The following is a 21,096-nucleotide window of genomic DNA, read 5'->3' on the forward strand; positions in this document are numbered from 1 at the left end:
CACTGGGTCACTGGTGTGAAGGGCCTATTTCCTTCTAGTTACATCAAGCAGGATCTGTGGGTCAGTCCTACTCATTCCCTCCCATCGATTGTTCTGCCATTTTATAGTAAAGCGAGATGTGGTCATTCTAATAATATTTACCAATTGATTATGTAGTGTGTTGGACAGTGTTTCTCAATCTTTTTTTATAAACTACAGTAATTCCTCATTTAACATGTGCCTGCTTAACATGTTTTCGTGATAGCACGATTTTTTTTTTAGGGAAAGTTTTTTGAATTACATGACTGTCCCCGGAATAACTCGATTTCCCCAGCTGGCCCATGGCCGGCAGCTGTGCAGGGCTTCCCTCCGCCTCCCTGCAAAGCGGCAAAGGGTTCGCCGCTCGCCGCATTGTTCCCTGGCGATCCCCCCTCGCCGGACACAGTGCGGGTCCCAGCAGACCCATCACAGGGGCATACTCCCAACCCAATCCCCCTCCCCTCTCCTCCCCTTCCCTTCCCCAGAGCCAAACACCTCCCCTCCCTGCTGTAACCCAGTCCCCTTTCTCCCCCAACCTTATGTCCCGGTCCCAACAGACACCGCCGCTTGACATGCAACCCCCATCTTTTCCATTATTTTCAATGGGAAAATTGACCCTGCATAACACGTTTTCACTTAACTTGATCATTTTCTGAAACATATCTATAGTGTTAAATGAGGAATTACTCTACCTGTTAAAAAATAAATAAGTACCCACAGTATATACAGTTTTCAGACACACTAATTTTTTTCTACCGTTGCAACACATTTGTTTAAACAACTTAATCGTAGCCAGGCGGGCAATGAAATTTTTGGGTGTAAAAAGTACAAAAGTAATAAAACTCTGTAAAACTTAAAACAAAAATTCAGTTTTCTCCAAATTTCAGTTGTGTTAATGTACCCCCAAGGATACTCATACTACTGGTTGAGAAACACTGTGTAGGATATGTAATGCCCAATGCTCCAATTTGGAGTACATCCTATCCAGGATGCTGCTGCCATGTGAGTAGTTGACAGTTGTATGACTGCATTTGTAATTTTTGCTTATCAGAAACAGAAGTACCAGTCCAAGGTTGCTTGTCATGTGTTCTTGACGTGGTCTCACGTACCAGGCTTAATCTGCTTTGTTATTCAAAACATTCCTGCCTCCCACAGCTTCTCCCTTGACCTCGCCTGCGTGCTGATGTGCACCAGGCCTGGGTTTTGCTTTTTAGAGAGCCGCACTGTGGACACCATTTATTGTCAAGGCAGAGAAGTCCAAGCTCTCCTAGTCACCCATTCCCAACTTCTGACAACAGAGGCCAGGACAGGGGTGAGCAATAATTTTAGATGAGGGAGGGGGCACTTTACTAATTTTTGAAGTGGCCCCAGGCTGCCCCGAAAGGGGCGGGGCCTCTGGCAGAAGAAGTGGGGCCAGAACACTTCCTGCTCCCCCTCCCACAGACCCTGATTGGCCTGCGGGTGGGGGGTGAATGTGAAGTCTTTGCCCCCCACCCCTGCCTAGAGAGAACCCCCCCATTCTGAACTCAGAACTCTTCTGACTTTGGTTCCAGCCCCAGGCCCAAGCTTCCGGCTCTTTCTTACTCCTACTGGGGGGAGGGGCACAGAGGAGGATAGGGGGGGGGTCTGGGAAGCCCCCAGGCGTGGGGGGGGGGTCTGGGCATTTCTCAGGCGTGGGGGGAGGGGCTAGGCAGCCCCCAGGCGTGGGGGGGGGGGGGTCTGGGCATCTCTCAGGCGTGTGGGGGGGCTAGGCAGCCCCCAGGCGTGGGGGGGGGGGTCTGGGCATCTCTCAGGCGTGGGGGGGGGGCTAGGCAGCCCCCAGGCGTGGGGGGGTCTGGGCATCTCTCAGGCGTGGGGGAGGGGCTAGGCAGCCCCCAGGCGTGGGGGGGGTCTGGGCAGCCCCCAGGCGTGGGGGGGTCTGGGCAGCCCCCAGGCGTGGGGGGAGGGGCTGGGCAGCCCCCAGGCGTGGGGGGAGGGGCTGGGCATCTCTCAGGCGTGGGGGGGGTCTGGGCAGCCCCCAGGCGGGGGGGGGCACCGTCCAGCTGTGTCCAGGGGAAGGGGGCTGGGCCTGGAGCCGGTCTAGGCCGCTGCCCGGCGGGAACTGGTCGGTCCCGGCGTGGGGGGAAGGGGCCCGAGCAGGCGCCCCCTTCCCGCCTCCCAGGCCGGGTCACTTCCGGGTGGGGGGCAGGTGTGGCGGGGGCACCGGCCGGAAGTTGCCGCGGGAGGGGGGCGTTGCGCCTGCGCGGCGGGCGGCGGCCGGGCGGGGGCGCTGCGCGGGCGGAACGCGGCGCTCGGGCCGCGCGCTTCCGGGGGGCCGCGTTCGGGGTGACACCGCCCCTCCCGGTAACGGACGCGGGCGGGCAGGAGATGGCGGCGGCCCGGCGCGGCGGCTGCTGAGGGGCCGGAGCCCGGCGCGGAGCGGCCTGAGCGGACCCGGAGCCATGGAGGGCGGCGCGGGCGGCGGGGGCAAGCCGAGCCTGCAGCTGGTGTACCAGGCGGTGCAGGCGCTGTACCACGACCCGGACCCCAGCGGCAAGGAGCGGGCCAGCTGCTGGCTGGGCGAGCTGCAGCGATCGGTCAGCGCCGCGCCGGGCCGGGGGGGGGGGGGGCCTTGTGCGCCCCGGGCCCCAGCGCGGGGCCGGGCGGGGGCGGGGCCGGGCGCCGCGGGAGGCCTGGCGGCGGGGCTAGGCCCGGCCGCGGCCTGGAGCCGGCCGGAGGCCTCGTGCTGCCCGAGCGACGCGCCCGCCCTCCCCGGGGGGAGGCGGCTGCGGGGACGGGGGCCTCGGTGCGCGCCGCGCGGGGGGGGGCGGGAGCTGGGAGCTTGGGGGGGCACCAGTAGCCGCGGGGGGGCAGTAGCTGGGAGCTGGGGGGGGCACCAGTAGCCTCGGGGGGGGCAGTAGCTGGGAGCTGGGGGGGCAGTAGCTGGGAGCTGGGGGGGCACCAGTAGCCGCGGGGGGGGCAGTAGCTGGGAGCTGGGGGGGGCAGTAGCTGGGAGCTGGGGTGGCACCAGTAGCCGCGGGGGGGCAGTAGCTGGGAGCTGGGGGGGCACCAGTAGCCGCGGGGGGGGGCAGTAGCTGGGAGCTGGGGGGGCACCGGTAGCCGCGGGGGGGGCAGTAGCTGGGAGCTTGGGGGGCACCGGTAGCCGCGGGGGGGGCAGTAGCTGGGAGCTGGGGGGGCACCAGTAGCCTCGGGGGGGCAGTAGCTGGGAGCTGCGGGGGGGCACCAGTAGCCGCGGGGGGGCAGTAGCTGGGAGCTGGGGGGGGCACCAGTAGCCTCGGGGGGGCAGTAGCTGGGAGCTGCGGGGGGGCACCAGTAGCCGCGGGGGGGCAGTAGCTGGGAGCTGCGGGGGGGCACCAGTAGCCTGGGGGGGGGCAGTAGCTGGGAGCTGCGGGGGGGGGCAGGAGCTGGGGGGGGGCACCAGTAGCCGCGGGGGGGCAGTAGCTGGGAGCTGCGGGGGGGGGCAGGAGCTGGGGGGGGCACCAGTAGCCGCGGGGGGGCAGTAGCTGGGAGCTGCGGGGGGGGGGCACCAGTAGCCGCGGGGGGGGCAGGAGCTGGGGGGGGCACCAGTAGCCGCGGGGGGGGGCAGGAGCTGGGGGGTGGGGCGGGCGCTCCGCGCTTGCCACTTGCTCTCCTGCGAGATTCCTGCCCCCGGCTCCGGTTTCCGACGCCCGCGGCCGGCCGAGTCCGAGCGCTCTCGTGTGTCGGGACCGCCCAGCCCCCGGGCGCCGAACGGGCCTTGTGGCCGCGGCCCGCGGCGGTGTCGCTCGGCAGCAAACACCCCGGAGCCGGCTCCTGCCTGATCTGTGCCTCAGCGCCAGCTCCTCGTTTGCCGTCGCCAGGCCGAGCCTCGCTCCCTTCCTGCTAGCGAGAGGCCGGGGCTTTCTCTGGCCTGAGCAGCCTGCGCTCGGATCCGGAGCCCACGGTGGCTGTGATAAGAGCAGGCGCTTCACGTTGTTGCCTTCAGGAGCCCCAAGTACACGAAAGGAAGAATCTCTTTGTTCCGGAAAGGCCTGTGCCCATTTTATCCATTTCTCTGTGTGGTCTGAAGTGACTTGGCCTGTCTAGTATCCTTTTGCCTCAACTTGCTGCCGCACTGTTGCCAGATAGGGATTTTGGCTTTGATACAGCGTGTTCTGTGCTAATGCTCCATTTTTGTGACAGGCTGTACACTCTTGAATAACAGGAGTTAAGAACATTATGATAAAGTTTTATTCCCACAATATGTCATACCATTAGCAGCTGGAATTTCAGGAGCCGGTTACAAAAAGTTTTGCTTATTTGCAAGTTGTGCTTAAAATACAGTGTAGAACTGAAGAGAGAGGGGAAAGCAAACTCATTTTTACTATGTATTGTAACAAATCATATTATTTTACAGTTGTGAGAGATTTTATTTTTGCATCTGTCACAATAGACAATTTTCTTTGCCCCGATAGCAAGATAGCCAGCCATGGGTGACAACATATACTTTAGTATTCCACCCCAGTACTCTTCCAGTTTGGAACTCCACTGCCGCTTGGTCCTGGTGCTTCCGTGAATTGTGACAGCAGGGGGAGACTTCACTTCCTCTATTGATTGCTGTGGTGGGTTTGTCTTAATGAATTATTGCAGGGATGGACAAACTGGGCTAGTGAATGGCCCTCCTTCATCTCAGTAGGCCACGAGACTGTCCTAACCAAGATGGTCCCCGGAACAGGGTCGTTTGCGAACTGCTCTTGTGTACCTAATATTTGTACAGTGTACTGACCGGACACAGAGGGAGCACATGGCTCTCAGTCAATGTGGTATGCACATAGCACACACTTCCCTTCACATGCCTTTGCCTTGGGTGTGTGTCACTTTAGTAATACTAGTAGGAAAAAAAACCTGAATGGAAACCAGCAGAATCTGGCAATTCTTAGTAGGGACAATGTTATGCAGAATGTCATAGAATCCAATGAGCCACAGGTTTGGTTTACTGGAGAACAGAGCCGTCCTGTTTTTTAATGGCTTTTCTTTTTAGTTCAGTTATATCCATTTTTATGACAATACTGTACAGCCATTGCTTTGCACCTTCGATAGAGAATCTCAGTTATAAATAGGCCAGTGGATGTTCCTGAAGATATATTGATGAGACCTCTTAGCAGATGCTTTCTTCAACTTTATAATACTGATCATGGATTTTATTGTGGTCAATGCTTTTCTACTCTGACTTCCACTTGAGTCCTGTTGGTTTATAGTGTTGGTTAAAGTCTTTTATTATCTCCTGTGTCAATGTAAACTTCCTGCTTTTCTTACATTTAGATGCATAACATTTTTTTTAGTTTGTTCAAACTCTGTGCTATTATGTAATTTTCCCCTCCTATCTATTTTTCTTAGTTTAATATCTTTCTTTAATTTTAACTACGCTAGAGGGGATTTCTCCCTTGATTGGTATTGGAAAAAGGGTGGTGGCAAGTGGCAAGTTCCTCCCAGTAACTCTGGAAAATGCAACCAGATTTTGAAATAACTTTTTTCTTTTCCCCTGTAAAACTTCAGCTTACCGCGTGAATTTCTCTAGGCTTTTTTTCTTTTAAAAATGCTTGATGGAAACCAAAAGGTCTGTTATTCCTCACAGACCATTCACAGTGAAGCATACTTCCTTAACTGGGGACAGGAAAGGCAGACTCTCCTTATTTGGCACAGGCTTTGCGAAGGCTGAAAGGAGGAAATGTCAGTGACAAATTCTTGAGTTTGCATTTTTTCTGGGATTATAGAACAACCCTTTTTCTGGGTTGCGTGATTCTTTGATCATGCTTATTTCCTCCCTTCTCCCCTTCCAAGGAATATTAGCACATGATTTCTTTCAGCAGCTTCTTGGGGTTTATCTGGGCATCTAATTTGGTAGATCTACTGGTAATTACAGGCCATCTTTAAAGGACCCGTAGTCTTAAATCATAAGTTGTGCAACTCTGATCTAATCGATAAGTTTGGAGTAATATTTCATGGTTTCAGACTCTTCAGGGTTGTTGATGCTAGGGGGCTGCCCAGTGTTGTTAGACATTAGTCAGAAGGCTAAGTCTACTAGTTTGAAGCCAAGACAAAATGTTACCTGTCTTGTCATGGTTCATGGACATTGTCTTGTCTGCACCCAGCATGGGGTCTGGGAATGGGTTAGAATCGCAGAAATCTCTAGGTCTGGAAGGGGCCTTCAAAGGTCATCAGGTCTAGCCCTGGTGCTGAGGCAAGACCAAATCAGCCTGCACCATCTGTGAGAGGGGTTTGGAAGTATTTAAGAACAGTTTGGCCAATGATGATGAGTCCACGCCCTCCCTTGGAAACCTAATTTAGTGCTTAACTATCCTCATAGCTAGGAAGCTTCTCCTAATAGCTGATAAATCTCTCTTGCTGTGGATGAAGGTGATGCCATCCTGCCTTCAATGGACTTTTGAAGCTCTGTGTGATCTTAGGCTATCTCCAGCTCACCTAGCTGCAAAATGGGTACCTGATCCATCTGGCAGCTGGATATGATGTCACTTCCTTCTGTATAGTTGGCTATGAAACTGACATGCCTAATGCATCAGCCCCCTGAGCCCTTGGCTTGGGGAAGCTTTGACCTGCCTCTTTATTACAGCATATTACATATTGGAAGACGTCACCCCCTCAGTCATCCCTTTTCAAGACTAAGCGTAACCATCTCTATAACCTTTCCTCCTGGACCAGGTTTTCTAGACCTTTGATCATTTTTGTTGCTCTGCTCTGGAATTTCTCCAGTTTCTCTGCATTTTTCCTAAAGAACTGGACACAGTACTCCAGGTGTGTTCTCACCAGTGCTGACCAGAATGGGACTATTAACTCCTTGCCTTGCAGAGAACACTTCTGTTCATGCACCACAGAATAGTCCCCTTTTTGTCAACTGCATTGATGGCGTTGGCTCATACTTTGTGATCCATAACTTCCACCAGGTATTTTTCAGCAGTGCTATTACCTGGCCAGGTAAACCCCATTTTGTAGTCCTACATTTTGTTTCTCCCTCCTAAGTGCTCATCTTCATTGACAGGGCTCGCCAAGCGGCGGTGAGCCCCACTCGCCAGCCGTGCGGTTCAGCTCGCTGCACATGCGCGGACCGTGCTGCGCGGCTGTGCTGGCTTGTAATCTACTTGCCACTGGCGAGTAGATTACACTAATTGTCAAGCCCTGTTTATTGAATTTCATTTAGTTGATTTCAGACCAATTCTCCCATCTGTCAGTCATCTTGAAGTCTAATCCTGTTCTCCAAAGTGCTGGCAACTCCTCCCAGCTTGGTGTCATCTGTGGATTTTATAAAGATGCTCTCGGCTTCATTACCTATATCATTAAAGAAAAGAGTGAATGGTATCAGTCCCAGGACTGACTTCCTGAGTAATTCTACTAAATAAACCCTCCCATGTGGGCAGGGAGCCATTGATAGCTGCTACTCTGAGTATTTCTTTCAACCATTTTGGTGCACCCACCTTATAGTAATTTTATCTGACCCACATTTCTGCAGTTTGCTTATCAGAATGTCATGTGGGCCTGTGTTAAGTCTTACTAGTATCAAGCCATATGAGAGCGATGGCTTCCCTCATCTGTTTGGCCCAGTCTATACACTTCTAATAGGTCCTAGTCTCTTCTGGGGTCTGAAGTAGTGAGGTGATACTTTAATCCAACAAATCCGTATTCTAATTCAGTGGCAAAGAAGCTATGTTTGCAAGGAGTGAAATTTCCTTGGTGTTATGTTGACCTATTACAAAATGTTGAGTAAATCTCAAACCTCTGAAAATCCAGGAAGTGCACAGTTAAGGATGCCCCTGCAATCTTAACTCTGCTGTCTTTGAGCAGTGTCCTAATGCACCCCACTAACACTGATACCTTTTTACTCTGCCGACACCCGTTGCTGAAATGTGTAAGCTCTTCACCGCCTCCTACAACCCATTCACTCACCCTCAGGCTTCCTTCTGTCCCCTGGAGCTGACAGTCGCCCATGGGAAATTGTTTAGTGACGTTCCAGGTGCAGTCACCGTGATATGGGCACCCATGTTAATTGGTGGAGGCGTTGAAATGATGCATACTGGATCCTGAAGGTACATATGCTGCTCTTCCCTTGCTCACTCATCGCAGTGGGGTACAAAATATGCATAAGCAACATGGGTTCCTACATATTTATTGCTAAAGTCCACAAAGGTTCACTCTAGAAATATCAGTGGTAAACCATAGGCATGTTCCTAGAACTACTCCCATAAGCATAATGTCGCTTCATAGAAATTCTCTCCTAGTTTTTCTGTTTATTGATGCAAGCCTATTGTGATCTTCCAGACAGCTCATCTATGCACACAAGTAGTGAACATCTTAAATACTGTTCACAATTTGGGGTCACCAAAGACTTAGTGGGTGCCAGGGGGAAAAACTAACCACTAGAGACCGCTTGGAAACACATTGCAGGAATAGATCTACAGCTTGGAACAAAGAGAATCCACCTTGTATCTCTGGAACCCCTGACTCAAATGACCTCAAATTTGGGTCATTAACCTTACTATATGCCCCCACAAGCATAGCACATTTCAAGAAAAGCCATGCAAGCGTGCAGACTGTAGAGCACTTAGAAACATTGTCCTTTAAACAGGCCACATCTACTACAAACGTACATTGACTCAAGTGACATTGGCATACAGTCGCCGTGGGTAGCACTTCACTTGTGCGCGAGTGTACTCGGCCCCGTGTTTTGACAGCGCATGTGCTCGCTAGGAGTGCTTGTGTAGATGCAGCTTGGTGCACCATGGGTATCCCAATGTGCAACTCACCACCATCCAGCACATGGGTTTTTGCAAAGTTTTACCCACTGCATGACGGGGCTGAAATGAGTTGCACAGATGTGACTGGGAACATGGTGTCAGTTTCCTCTATCAGAAAGAGATAGCGGGGGGAAGCAAAGGAGGTGCTTCAAAGCAGCAGTTTGGTGTGGAGCCGAGGGCCAGACCCCGGGCTCCATGCAATGCTGCCACTTCGAAGTGCCGTGTACAGCCCGGGCTGGCTCTGAGCTACATGCAGCATTTCAAAGCGGCAGCACCGCGCAGAGCCCTGGGGCGTGCTGCTTTGAAACACTGTGGGGAGCACGGAGCCAGTGGGGAACGGCATGAGTCCCCCGCTGGCTCTGTGCTCCCCACAGCGCTTTCACCTTAGTGTAGCAACAGCCGTATGGCTGTTGCTACACTTCAAAGGCGGAGGTGCCCTATGGACTAATCGAATAGTCCAGTGGTTCTTAACCTTACTGCAGTCTGCACCCCCTTGGTTCTCAAAATATGTTCTCGCACCCCTTATTAAAAACATTGAAGTTAAACCTAAGATGCATCATATAAATCTGGCATGTCTCGCACCCCCAGAAAGGGCATCTCGCACCGCCAGGGGGTGCATGCCCCCCCAGGTTAAGAACCACTGGAATAGTCAATGCAAATTGCATCAACTACAGGAAACTCCCGCCTCACGAGGGCCCGAGTTGTGACCCCTTGTGCTTACAGCCCTTTTTTTGTAAGTGCAGAAGGAGCCGAAATCCCCGACTTACGTCCTTGGCCTGCATTTACGACAGCGCACGGCACCTGTCGTAAATGTGGCCTCGAGTTACGACGCCCCCGACTTGCGACACTTCCCCAAGAACTGATTGCATCGCAAGTCCGGGGCAGTCTGGATTCGATTGGCCAATTAATGTAAATTTCACATCCCTATGCTTGACTGCTGCCCTCGCTGTTCACAGCAGGGCCCTGTTCTTGGGCTCTTTGAAAGAGGGGTGCAGAAAGGACTGGAGGGGTTTTCATTGAGGAGGGTGTGCAGCGCTTTGTACAAGAGGCAACTCAGCGGCTTGCACCAGATCGATTGTCGGCCTTTTGCTACCCCCGCCCCATTCCTTGGCTTTCGTGCAGCACTGCTGCTGGTCCCTGGCGGACCCCTTTTCCTGTGTCCCCCGAGGGATCTGCTCGTTCATGGGGAGGTTTCTATGGCTGGTCTGGCGTTGTGCCTCTTCTCCCCACAGGCCTCCGACACCCAGCATCTGGAGAGTGTTGTGTGGGCAGCTTGGCAGTTGCAGGAATTTCAGGGCTTTAAACAGGAGGGGGGCTTCCAACCTGTGACCCCTGGGCAGTGAGCTCACCCTGCTGACCAGAGGGGTCAGTGTGTGTCAGCTGCTGGAGGACAGTAGATTGACTGAGTAGTGTGGCGTGTGCACTCCCAGTGCATCAGCCTGGGCGTATCAGCCGGGCTGGGTGCTGCTCAGGAAGATGGGGTTTCTAGCTCTAGCGCTCTGATGGGTGAGCGTCTCCCATTGGCATAGTTAACTCCTCCGGGAGAAGCTGTCTGCACCACCACTTAGCTCGGTGTAACTGTATCGCTCAGGGGTGTGGCTTGTTCACCCCCCTGAGCAATGTAGTTCTGCCGGACTAGTTCTATGGCGGAACCAGCTGTCAGTCAGTGAAATGAGACCGTGACATCGGTAGGAGACCCAATTTCAGTGTAAACGTGCGCGGGTTGGTGGATGTCGGTACAAAGCAGATTGATAACTTCACAGGCCATGGGAGAGCAGAGGGAGATGGAGGGAAAGGCCTGGATGGCACATCCATCTCCAGCACTGGTGGCTCTGAAAGGTGCGAAATGGCCCATTCATCTCAGTATGATCTCACCTCCATGGGGTGTTCTCGCTGAGTCGAGTAAGGTAGCTCTGAGAGATGTGAGCTGCTCCATTAATCGTGGTAGGTGTTCCTGGCCCCCTCCTGAGCAGCGCTCCCTCTATTCTTTTCCCGCTGCGTGGAATACATTTTTGTATGTGCACCAAGGCATGCATGAATGTGCACCACCATTACAAACAAAACTTCGCTGTGGGTGCTCTGCTGCTCACTTGGGCAGCATTGGAATCTGTCCTGAGCAGCTGCCCAAGGGCCCAGTTTACAGGGACCACTGGTGCTGAGTCCATGTGATGTGCATGAAGTTCGCCAGTTCTCAGTTCATCTGGAGGGGCAGGACTGCCACAGGTCCCAACTCACATGGAGAGGGTTGGGGGGGGAGCCTCAGACCTCCCAAAAGGGTAAACCTTCTCTCCCCTCCCCCGAGCCTGCCTGGCTCACAGGAAGTAGGTCCAACCCCTGGATATGTACATGGGGGCAGTGAGGGGACTCAGTTCCCCCGAGAGGCAAGACCCCAGTGCAGATCTGGGCACATACATGGGAAGGGAGACTGGAGCTGTTGGGTGCTGTTGCCCCTATTTTCCTCCCCACTGGGGCAGGGGGTGTCTGGCCCATGTCCCTCTTCCCAGTGTCTTACCCCTCCACTCACTCAAACCCCAGTACCCCCTCGCCTGACCCCCAACCTCTCTCCTCTCCCTTTCCATCCCCATTATCCCTCCTCTCCTTTCTCCCCGTACCCCCATTCTACCCCCCCATAGCACTCTCCCTCCCACAAAGCATTCACGGGTCCAATTTTTTTTCTATAAATACTCCCATTACTTTCCTCCCACAATAAAATGGCCACCCATGACTCAGATGGTAGCAGCCTCCAGCCAATTAGTCTAAAACTCCCTTCTGTCTTGTATAGGGGCTTGTGGTTAATTGGAGGGTGAGTTCACAGTCACCAGTCTCGGAGGTCTGATTCAGCCAGTCACTAGCACTTCCAGTTTAACTGGCCAGGCAGCAGAAGGAAACTGTTTTTGTGGGAGGGGGCCTATCATTTGGGAAACCCTTGATCCAACGACCCCCAATTTGGATCACTGACGCTGCCGTTTCCCCCGTAAGGCATGCCAATTTTCAGAGCGGTCCGAGTAGCTCCATAGTCAAGCTTTAAACTGTATCACCTGACAGGAATGGAAACCCTCTACCCTCTTCTGGCTTGACACTTGCCCGCTAAGCAAAAACGGTAGATTTTTAGCCCGTTCCCAGTTTGGGTGCCACACGGAATTAGTGGGTGCCGTCCATGCCCTTGGCTCTGGGGGTGCAAGCTGTGGGATGGGGCCGGAGATGAGGTGTTTGGGTACAGGAGGGGTTTCTGGGTTGGGGGGGGGCTCAGGGCTGGGACAGGGGGGTGTTGGGGCACAGGCTGATCTCCGGTGGCTCCCGGTCAGTGATGGAATGGGACGGACGGACAGGCAGCTGGCGCCGTGGACTGCGCTGGACCCTGGGAGAAGCCAGCCACAGGACCAGTTCCACAGGCTGCCCCCTCCCCAAGTTCTGGCTCTGCACTCCCATTGGCCGGTTCCTGCTTTGTCGCCAGGCCTTGCCAAGCTCAAATGGTCGCAGCTCATTTTGGGCTTGATTTGGAATGGGGCTGGTTTTACTTTCCTGTGAGAGTTGGCTGCTCACCTCCACCCAGGAGCCCGAACTGCTGCTGGCCGCTTCCCGCGCACAACGCAGTCCGCAGCACTGGGACAGGCAGGAAGCTGCCTTAGCGCCCCCGCTGGTCACCGTGCAGCAAGGCGACCCAGGCCGGACTCTTCGTGACCCAGTCCTGGGGTGCAACCTGTACTTTGAAAGTCAGTCTCCTGAAAGATCTGCTCTTGGAAATTAGCTTGGGAGGGTTCAAACATCAGCCAGAGAAGCGCTGAGTTTTATCAACCTGTAAGCACAAACTCGGATGCTTTTGGGGGAGAGCTGCATTAAACAGACAGCTGTACCCCAGAGGGCTGTAGCAGTGGGCGGGCCCAACCTGGTAGTCAGGGTACAGCACAAGCAGATGGTGGCATTAGGGAGGTGTTTGAATTGTGTTGAATGAGGCTCATTCAGGCTTTGGGGCAAAATGGGAAAATGTCCGTGTGGGCATGCGTGACGAAATCCAGCTGAGCGATCACTTGGAGAGCTGCTTTCTATCAAGATGACTTACTGAGTATTGGGACCGGAAATTCACGAGGGCTGCACCACTACGCTAAAGATAACAGCATCAGCCAGCTGGCTGCTTTGTTGCACTCTAGGCTGTGTTCCATCTGCCCCCTAGTTTGCAGAATTTCTCATCAAGAAATGCAGGCCAGTGCTGTGATTCTCCTGCTCGGGACTTCTCCTTCATCATCTGGTCCCATCCCTCTTGTAAATTTGTGATGTGGGTTCCCGCCTCGTTCCGATTGGTCGTGATTCAAACGGGCGTTTATCTGGACTTGCCAGGTTGCCTTGTGTAATACATTTAGGCTACGTCTAGACTGCAAGCCTCTTTTAGACTACAGCCAGTACTTTCGATAAGCAAGCCACTTTTTCGAAAGAGAGCACCAAGGCAGTCTGGATGCGCTTTCGAGAAAGCACAGTTTGCATTCCATAGCCCCCTTTTTCGAAAGAGCGCTTTTGAAAAAAGACATTCTTCCTCGTAAAACAAGGTTTTCCCCGGTCGAAAAAACTGCCGTGTTCTTTCGATTTACTTTTGAAAGAGCACGGCAGCAGTCTAGACGCAGGGGAAGTTTTTTTTTTTTTTAAAGGCCACTTTTTTCGAAAAACCCTGTAGTCTAGACACACCCTTAGTGGATCACAGGTTTCATTTTTAGCCTTTGTTGTTTTGAGTTCCTTCTCTTGCTTAATTTATGGCTCTTTAACGATTCCCTCTCCACAACTCCCCGCTTCAGTCATTGCCACTAGAAACCCATTGAATGACTGAACATTCAATTTCTGTAGGAAATGACTGCTCAGACAGCGGTGCAGAGAACTTGTCGAGCAAGATGGTTGATCCTACTTCAGAGGATCCCATTTTGGTTTGTAGTAGGGAAGTTAAATTTTGATTAATCCGCTAATCAAGTAGTCGATAGAATTTCCATCGACTAGTCGATAAGGGGGGGCGCACTCGCTGTCCCTCTGTGCCTCTCCCTTTGAAACGTACAGGAGCCGCCCACAGCTCCTGTATATTTTCAAGGGAGAGGCCCAGTGTGTTCTCGCTGCCTCTCCCTTTGAAATGCACAAGAGTCACCCGCAGCTCTTGTACGATTTAAAGGAGCATCAGTCGGGCCGGTGTGAGCGGGACTGCTTGAATCCCCACTTGCGCCATATCCCCTCTGCCTCCACAGAGACAGTGCTGGGGTAATCAGCTTTTAAGCCAGCTCCCCTCGCTTGCTGCCTCTCTACCTGACAGTCGCTTACATCTCTAGTTTGTAGAATAATAACTCTGCTCTCATCTCAGGCGAGCTCTTGTGTCTTTGGTTTCAGAAATCTTCTTCCAACTTTGGACCATGCTCTCTGTTTCATGTGTTGTAGTACAGATGTTTCCCTTCAAAACTTAGCCCATCTCTAGGTTAACACTCTTGGTGGCCCTCTTGCTTTCTATTATTGTGTAACAGGGTTGAGTCTTTCAGAGCAATCGTGCTCATGCACCTCTAATGGAAAGATTTTGGTAAGAAGTACCCAAGCTGTCCCTCACAACACTGAAGGTCTATTACCAATTTTAGAGGTGAACTTTGTAGCTACACCTGGTTTGCTCTGACATGCGACTTGTCCAGCTCGCAGAGGGAATCTTGCTGCTTTAGGCCTTGTTTGCATTGGCACGTTTTGTTGCCAAAACCTGCCTTTGGCGACAAAAGAGCATTTACAACTAAAATGCAACTTTTGCCGGGGTGGGGGAAACACTCAGTTTTGGCAACCGAAAACTGCAAGGTCTTTGAGAGTCTTTTGGCTCTTCCCCTCCCTCTATTGTTGACACAGAGCCAGTGTGGATTCTGCTGTTTTTGTTGCAAAAACTAGCTTCAGCTAGTATCCCCCAATGCCTGCCCTAAGGGCTGTGCTCAGGGTTTTGTGATCTCTGCTGCCCTGCAGGCATGCGCCCCTCCCCTTTCAAAGCTCCAGGAAGTATCTGACAGCTGAGTGAGCTGCTCCCTTTGGGGAACAAACAAAAAGAACAGCTCATCGGAATGCTCCTGTTCTGCTCTGCTAAGACAGCAGGCAGGCTGCTGCTGCCGCCGGGGGAGGGCTGGAGAGACTGCTGTGCTGCTTTGACATTCCTCCGCATGGAGCGCTCCCTGAGGAGGCTGTGGGAGAACTCGAAGGGAATCCCAAGAAGAGCAGGGATCCGTCCTCCCTTCCTACCACACTGCGCTGTGGGCTGCTTACCAACGCTGCTTTGCTCTGTCAACAGGGGAGCCAGCAATGCACCCATGGATTGTCGACAGTGGGAGGCAGGAAACACAGCTTGACCGGTTTTCACTTTTGCGCCTCGACCGCACTTCTGTTGCCAAACCTTCCCCGTGTCGACAGAGCCTTAGTCTTCATTGCCTCAGTGTTCAAAGGGAAATCCGAATGCCTGCTCGAAGGGAAGGAGTGTTGAAAAGTTAATTAACCCTCTTTTAACCATAGTAATAGGACCTCCTCTGCCTGCCAGTTTGTGGTTTGAGGAATATTATGCCACACTCTTCGGAATCACCAGCCAAACTTCCAAGTGCTTGATGGACGTGAACGAATTCAATCTGATACTAGCCCCATGAAGTCAAGGACAGCCCTGCAGTGCTGGCCCCAGTACTGGGGGAGAGGGTACCCAGCCCTCTATGTAGGGCAGTGGTCACCAACCAGTCGATCGGGATCTACTGGTCGATCTTGGAGCCTCTGACGGGTGATCTTGACTGGTTTGGCCAAGAGGCTATCAAATGCTGGCACTTCAGCTGCCCCTCCCCCCACTTTTCCGTGGAGCTGTCCGTCCTCCCCTGCTTGTTGTGCAGGTCAGGGAAAGGAGAGGAGGGGGGGGCGTTGAAGTCAGTGTGACCACTCTTCCTCCCCCCCCCCCCCCGTGAAGTCTATCCCCACAGAACGGAGAGGGGCACAACATGTCTTGGGATGGAGGGAGTTTGCTGGATACTTTTGGGAGTGGTGCAGGGCCAGAGCAGGAGTAAGCCTGCCTTAGTCCCACTGCACCACCACCCAAGAACCACGTGTGGTAAGCAGTGCCCAGGTGGAGCCTGCATCTTGAATCCCTGCCCCAGTCATAAACCCCCTCTTGGACCCCAAACTGCAGTCATAGCCTTGAGCCCCTCCTAGACCCAGACTCCCTTACAGAGCCTGTACCCTGAACCCCCTCCTGCACCCCAGCCCCAGACTCAGCTCAGACACTAAATCCTTTCGCACAAGACCAGAACCTGCACCCCTGCGTGATGAAAGGGAGGAAGGATGGGGGAGGAAGGGAGCTGGGGTGGGGCCTTGAAGAAGGGGCATAAAGGAGGCAGAGCGAGGGTATTTGGGTTTGAGGTAGATCCTGGATTGCAGTTAAATTGAAAAAAGTGATCTTGTGCTTGAAAAGGTTGGAGACCCCTGATGTAGGGGCATAGCTCCCAGCAATGGGAGCCTGCTTACACTGGTGCCTTGCAGCACTGTAACTGGATCTGTTGGGCCGGTGTGTGTGTTTCACACCTCTGAGCACGTTGGTTACAGTGCAGTAACTTGCCAGTGGAGACTACAGATGTGAGGCTGCAGACTCCTAGCCCGTGGGTCTGGAATAGCCCTCCGCCCTTGCTGAGCAGTGGGTCTGCTCCCTGGTAACGGTTAACTGTTAAGGGTGATGCTTACTGGGTAATCCAGTTATCTGTTCACATCCTTAGTGTAGACAAGCCCTCAGACACAGACTACATGATTTGCTCAGTCACGGGAGGTCAGTGGTGGAGTTGGACTAGATCTAATGAACTTCCTTCTCAGAGACAGTGGGTGGAAGTTTTAACTAACTAGCTCTGGACTCTCTGGGTTGGGGTTTGGTTGTGTTTATGCAAGGGATTACTGCTGTTAAACAATGACTGGCAGATTACGTGCACTCAGCTCAGATCAGGATGTGTTGTAAAAGGGGGGTTAGTCAATTTCACTGGCGCTGACGGTTTCACAACCGGGTAGCAGTGAGTCATATGGTGACAAAACACTTTGAAATGGAGGATTCCTCTCGCATGGGTTGCGGAGTGTAATAGGAGGATTTAGAACATGCCAGTTAAAAGCTGGCTGAGCTGTGGATGGCTGCAGAACATTCAAGGCAGTGGGCAGCTTTCGGAAATACCAGTATAAAAATCCTCCCCTGCCTCTCTTGAACAATGCACCTGAGATTAGGTGGTTAGATGCCAAATGCTCCTCCTCCATCTTCAAACGAAATGCAATTGTGGAAGCTCTTCCAGCAGTCCTGTTCAGAGTTCACCTGCCTTCCATCAGGCTGCAGTGATCTTCCAGGAACCAAAAGCTTGTTTTCCCACACGCAAGCCATTTTTTTTTCAGGTGACAAATCTGAGGAACTGCTCCACATTTTGGAATACAAGGAATTAAACAGTCAAAACTTGCCAGGGCCAGATGGTTTTCACCAAAGAGTTTTGAAAGAGTTCAAATATGAAATTGCACAACTACTACTGTGGTTTTTAACCTGTGGCTTTAAAAAGGCTCAGGAAGCGATCCTGGCAGTTACAGGCCAGGAAGCCTGAATTCGATACCAAGCCAATTGGCTGAAACAATAGTAGAGAACAGAATTCTCAGACACGGATGAACATGGTAAGGTTGTGGAAGAGTCGGCATGGCATTTGTAAAGGGGAATCATGTCTCTCCAAATCCACAGGTTGAACCTCTCTAATCTAGCACCATACATGGTCTGGCATGATGCTAGTTAGCCAGATGTCCACTTACCAAGGGAGTGGCCAAGTTTCCTGCAGGCACATAAAGTTTGTCTACAACTACCAAAACTGGCTCTGTTCTGTGCTGTGGTTTAGCTCTAACGTACCCTAAATATCTAAGAGCCCAGGAAGCAGTGGGAGTGTTGGTAACGCTGCTAAGTAATATTGACGTCCTGTGGTTTGGCAAATTCTCTGGCTTGGTACCGGTCAGGTCTCAAGTGTGCCAGACAAGAGGTTCAACTTTTGGACAAGAATTCACTGAGGATGTCAGCGACCCACGGACAAGGAGAATCCAGTGGATATAGCGTACTTGAAGTTTCTGAAATGTGTTGACAAAAATCTCTTATCAGAGGCTCTTGAGCAAATTAAGCTGTTGGATAAGAGGAAAAGTCCTCTCATGGATCAATAGCTGGTTAACTATTGGAAGCAAAGTGTAGGAATAAATTGAGTTTCACAGTGGAGAGAGTTAAATCGTGGGGTGTCCTAGGAATGTTAAATACATGTATTCAGGTGAACGTGTAACTGCTGAATTTTTCATCTGTTTAATCTTTGTAATCTGTACAGGGACCAGTGCTATTTAACGCAGTCGTAAATAATCTGGAAGAAGGGGTCTGTAGTAAAGTGTGGAGACAGTTTGGATGTGTCCACACTGCAGTTATAAATCTGCAGTTGGATTGTGCTAAGTAATGCAGGCTCAGGCTGTGTGCCTAACTACACTGTAGTACAGGGCTACTCAACTTTGGAAGCCCCGCAGGCCACGATGATACTCGCAGCACTTGCCGAGGGCTGCACCTTAAGGGTGGTTGCATAGACATGCAAATATATGTGTATCTATGCAAATAGCTTCTTTCACACGGGCAGGCATGAATACAAAGGTTAAGGCAAGACTGCACAACACACAGGCCCATTTAAGTCAGTTCTGCTGATATTAATAAAATGCAATAGTTCCCCGATTTCCACCCGTAGGACAGCACTTTTCATGAGCAATGACAGTCCAGGAATTGAACTACTAAAATGCATCTCAGCAGAAGACCATTATATTGACTGTTTTTTTTGTTTTGGCTTCACAATTTTAACACCTCAAACAAAAACTGCTTCGGCTTAGAAAGAAAATGGTATCCCGGTGTTTTGGGTGTTTCACTTGAAGCGTCAGGTTGTGCGTTGCAGTGATTTTACTGTAAAAGGAAAAGTTTCCAAGCCAGAACTCCAGCTGGCGGCGGGTGGGGAGCTGGGCGAGTCGAGCTGGGCGAGTCAGGCTGGACATGAGAGGCATAAAAGGCCAGGTGCCCGAGAGCCCCGTCCTGGATTCCCAGCAGTGCTGACGTCCCCACGCAGGAGTCTGTTGCTCCGTGCGGGACGGAAGCAGGGCTGCCCAGCCACAGCGCCAGACCAAACATGGCCAGTGTGAGCCAGTCGGCACTTCTCAGGCTCTGCCCACAAGGCTAAGCAGCCAGTGCCTCTCACAGTGCCCCAGCGCTCCTGACACCTCCTCCCCACTGGGGGCTAGAAACACCGACACCCTGTACCCGTCTGTGCCAGTCCATCTGTCCACATGCATCTTTCAATGCTCATCCCGCCTGGGAGACACTGTTGTGGAGTGTGTTCCCAGTGGAGCCCGTGTTCAAAGGATCCCGGCCGCGTGTTGAGCCCCATGTAAACCCAAACCGCCCCGCGTGCCACAAACGAACAGGCCACGTGTTGAGTAGCCCTGCTGTAGACATTTGGGATTAGGCTGTAGCACGGGCTGTAGGACCTTTCAAGATAGGAGGGTCCCAGACGAGCCTGATCCCAAACACTTGTCCTGCAATGAAACAGCCCAACAGCCTGAGCCAGCTGGCTTGGTGCAGCCACAGGAGTCTAATTACAATGTACGCATACTGTCTAGAATTACTCCAGATAGTTAAATCGAAAGCAGATTGCAAAGACGTACAGAGAGATCTAAAGGAACTGGGTGCCTGGACAACACAATGGCAGATGAAACTCAGTGTTGATAGATGCAAAGTAATACACGTTGAAAATGGTGATCCCGACTATATGTACAAAATGATGGGGCCTGAATTAGCTGGTATCACTCAAAAAGATTTTGCAGTCATTGCGGCTAAGTGTTTTTAGTTTGGGGTGGAGGGGTGGCACTGCGAGGCTTGCTGTGTGAAAGGGGTCCCCAGTACAAAAGTTTGGGAACCACTGGGTTAGATAACAGAAAATGTGCCACAGTAAGAATCGGTGTTATGCCTGCACCTTGAAGACGCATGCAGTTCTTGTCATCCCATTTCAAAAAGTTGTATTGGAGTTGGAAAGAGGGCAGAATGGGTAACAGAAATGACTAAGTGTCTGGAACAGCTAGGAGGTCTAAAACTAATAAAAGAAAGTTCTTCTTCACACAGCGCATAGTCAACCTGTGGAACTCCTTGCCAGAGGAGGCTGTGAAGGCTAGGACTAGCACAGAGTTTAAAGAGAAGCTAGATAATTTCCTGGAGGTTAGGTCCATACAAGGCTATTAGCCAGGGGATAAAATGGTGTCCTTGGCCTCTGTTTGTCAGAGGCTGGAGATGGATGGCAGGAGACAAATCGCTTGATCATTGTCTTCGGTCCACCCTCTCTGGGGCACCTGGCGCTGGCCACTGTCAGCAGACAGGCTACTGGGCTAGATGGACCTTTGGTCTGACCCAGTACGGCCGTTCTTACGTTCATAAGAACATAAGAATGGGCGTACTGGGTCAGACCAAAGGTCCATCCAGCCCAGTATCCTGTCTGCCGACAGTGGCCAATGCCAGGTGTCCCAGAGGGAGTGAACTGAACAGGTTCAAGCGATCTCCTGCCATCCATCTCCACCCTCTGACAAACAGAAGCTAGGGACACCATTTCTATCCCCTGGCTAATAGCCTTTTATGGACCTAACCTCCCTGAAATTATCTAGCTTCTCTTTAAACTCTGTGCTAGTCCTAGCCTTCACAGCCTCCTCTGGCAAGGAGTTCCACAGGTTGACTATGCGCTGTGTGAAGAACTTTTTTATTAGTTTTAAACCTGCTGCCCATTAGTTTCATTTGGTGGCCCCTAGTTCTTGTATTATGGAAACACGTAAATAACTTTTCCTTATTCACTTCCATGCAAGGACATACTACAAAGACTGGGGTTGCTCCTCTGTTGGAGGGGTATGACCATCTATAAAATCGTGATCGGTATAGAGTGAGTAGGGAAGTGTTGTTTACCCCTCCCCATAACGCAAACTAGAAGTGGCCGAGTTGGGGTTACTAGGCAGCAGGTTGAAAATCAAAGGAAGCTGACCCAGTATGGCCATTCTTATGTTTTCACCCTTCCCACTGGGTTGGATTTTGTTATATAAACTCTTAGTCAGGGTGGCAGACAGCACTGAAACGCAAGGCTGACTTTGTAGAAAGGGGCAGCATCTCATTACTTTATTTCAAGAAAAATGTGGAGAAATTGGAGGAGGTCTAGAGAAGAGCAACAAAAATGCTGAAAGGTCTAGAAGACGAGAGCTGTGAGGGAAGACTGACGGAATTGGCCTTGTTTAGTTTGGAAAAGAG

At 52.1% G+C, this 21,096-nt stretch overlaps 1 protein-coding gene across 1 annotated transcript in view; it reads left to right on the plus strand.

Moving 5' to 3' along the window:
* Positions 1–2,291: 2,291 nt before the first annotated feature.
* Positions 2,292–21,096, plus strand: part of TNPO3 (transportin 3) — a 75,944-nt gene continuing 57,139 nt past the window's right edge. The window contains exon 1 of the mRNA XM_075924792.2: positions 2,292–2,594. Within this exon, the coding sequence (XP_075780907.2) occupies positions 2,460–2,594 (135 nt within the window). The 5' untranslated portion in view covers positions 2,292–2,459. The remainder of the gene's footprint in view (positions 2,595–21,096) is intronic.

This window comes from Pelodiscus sinensis, chromosome 1 (genome assembly GCF_052426305.1).
Source record: "Pelodiscus sinensis isolate ZL-2025 chromosome 1, ASM5242630v1, whole genome shotgun sequence".
Lineage (NCBI taxonomy): Eukaryota > Metazoa > Chordata > Testudines > Trionychidae > Pelodiscus > Pelodiscus sinensis.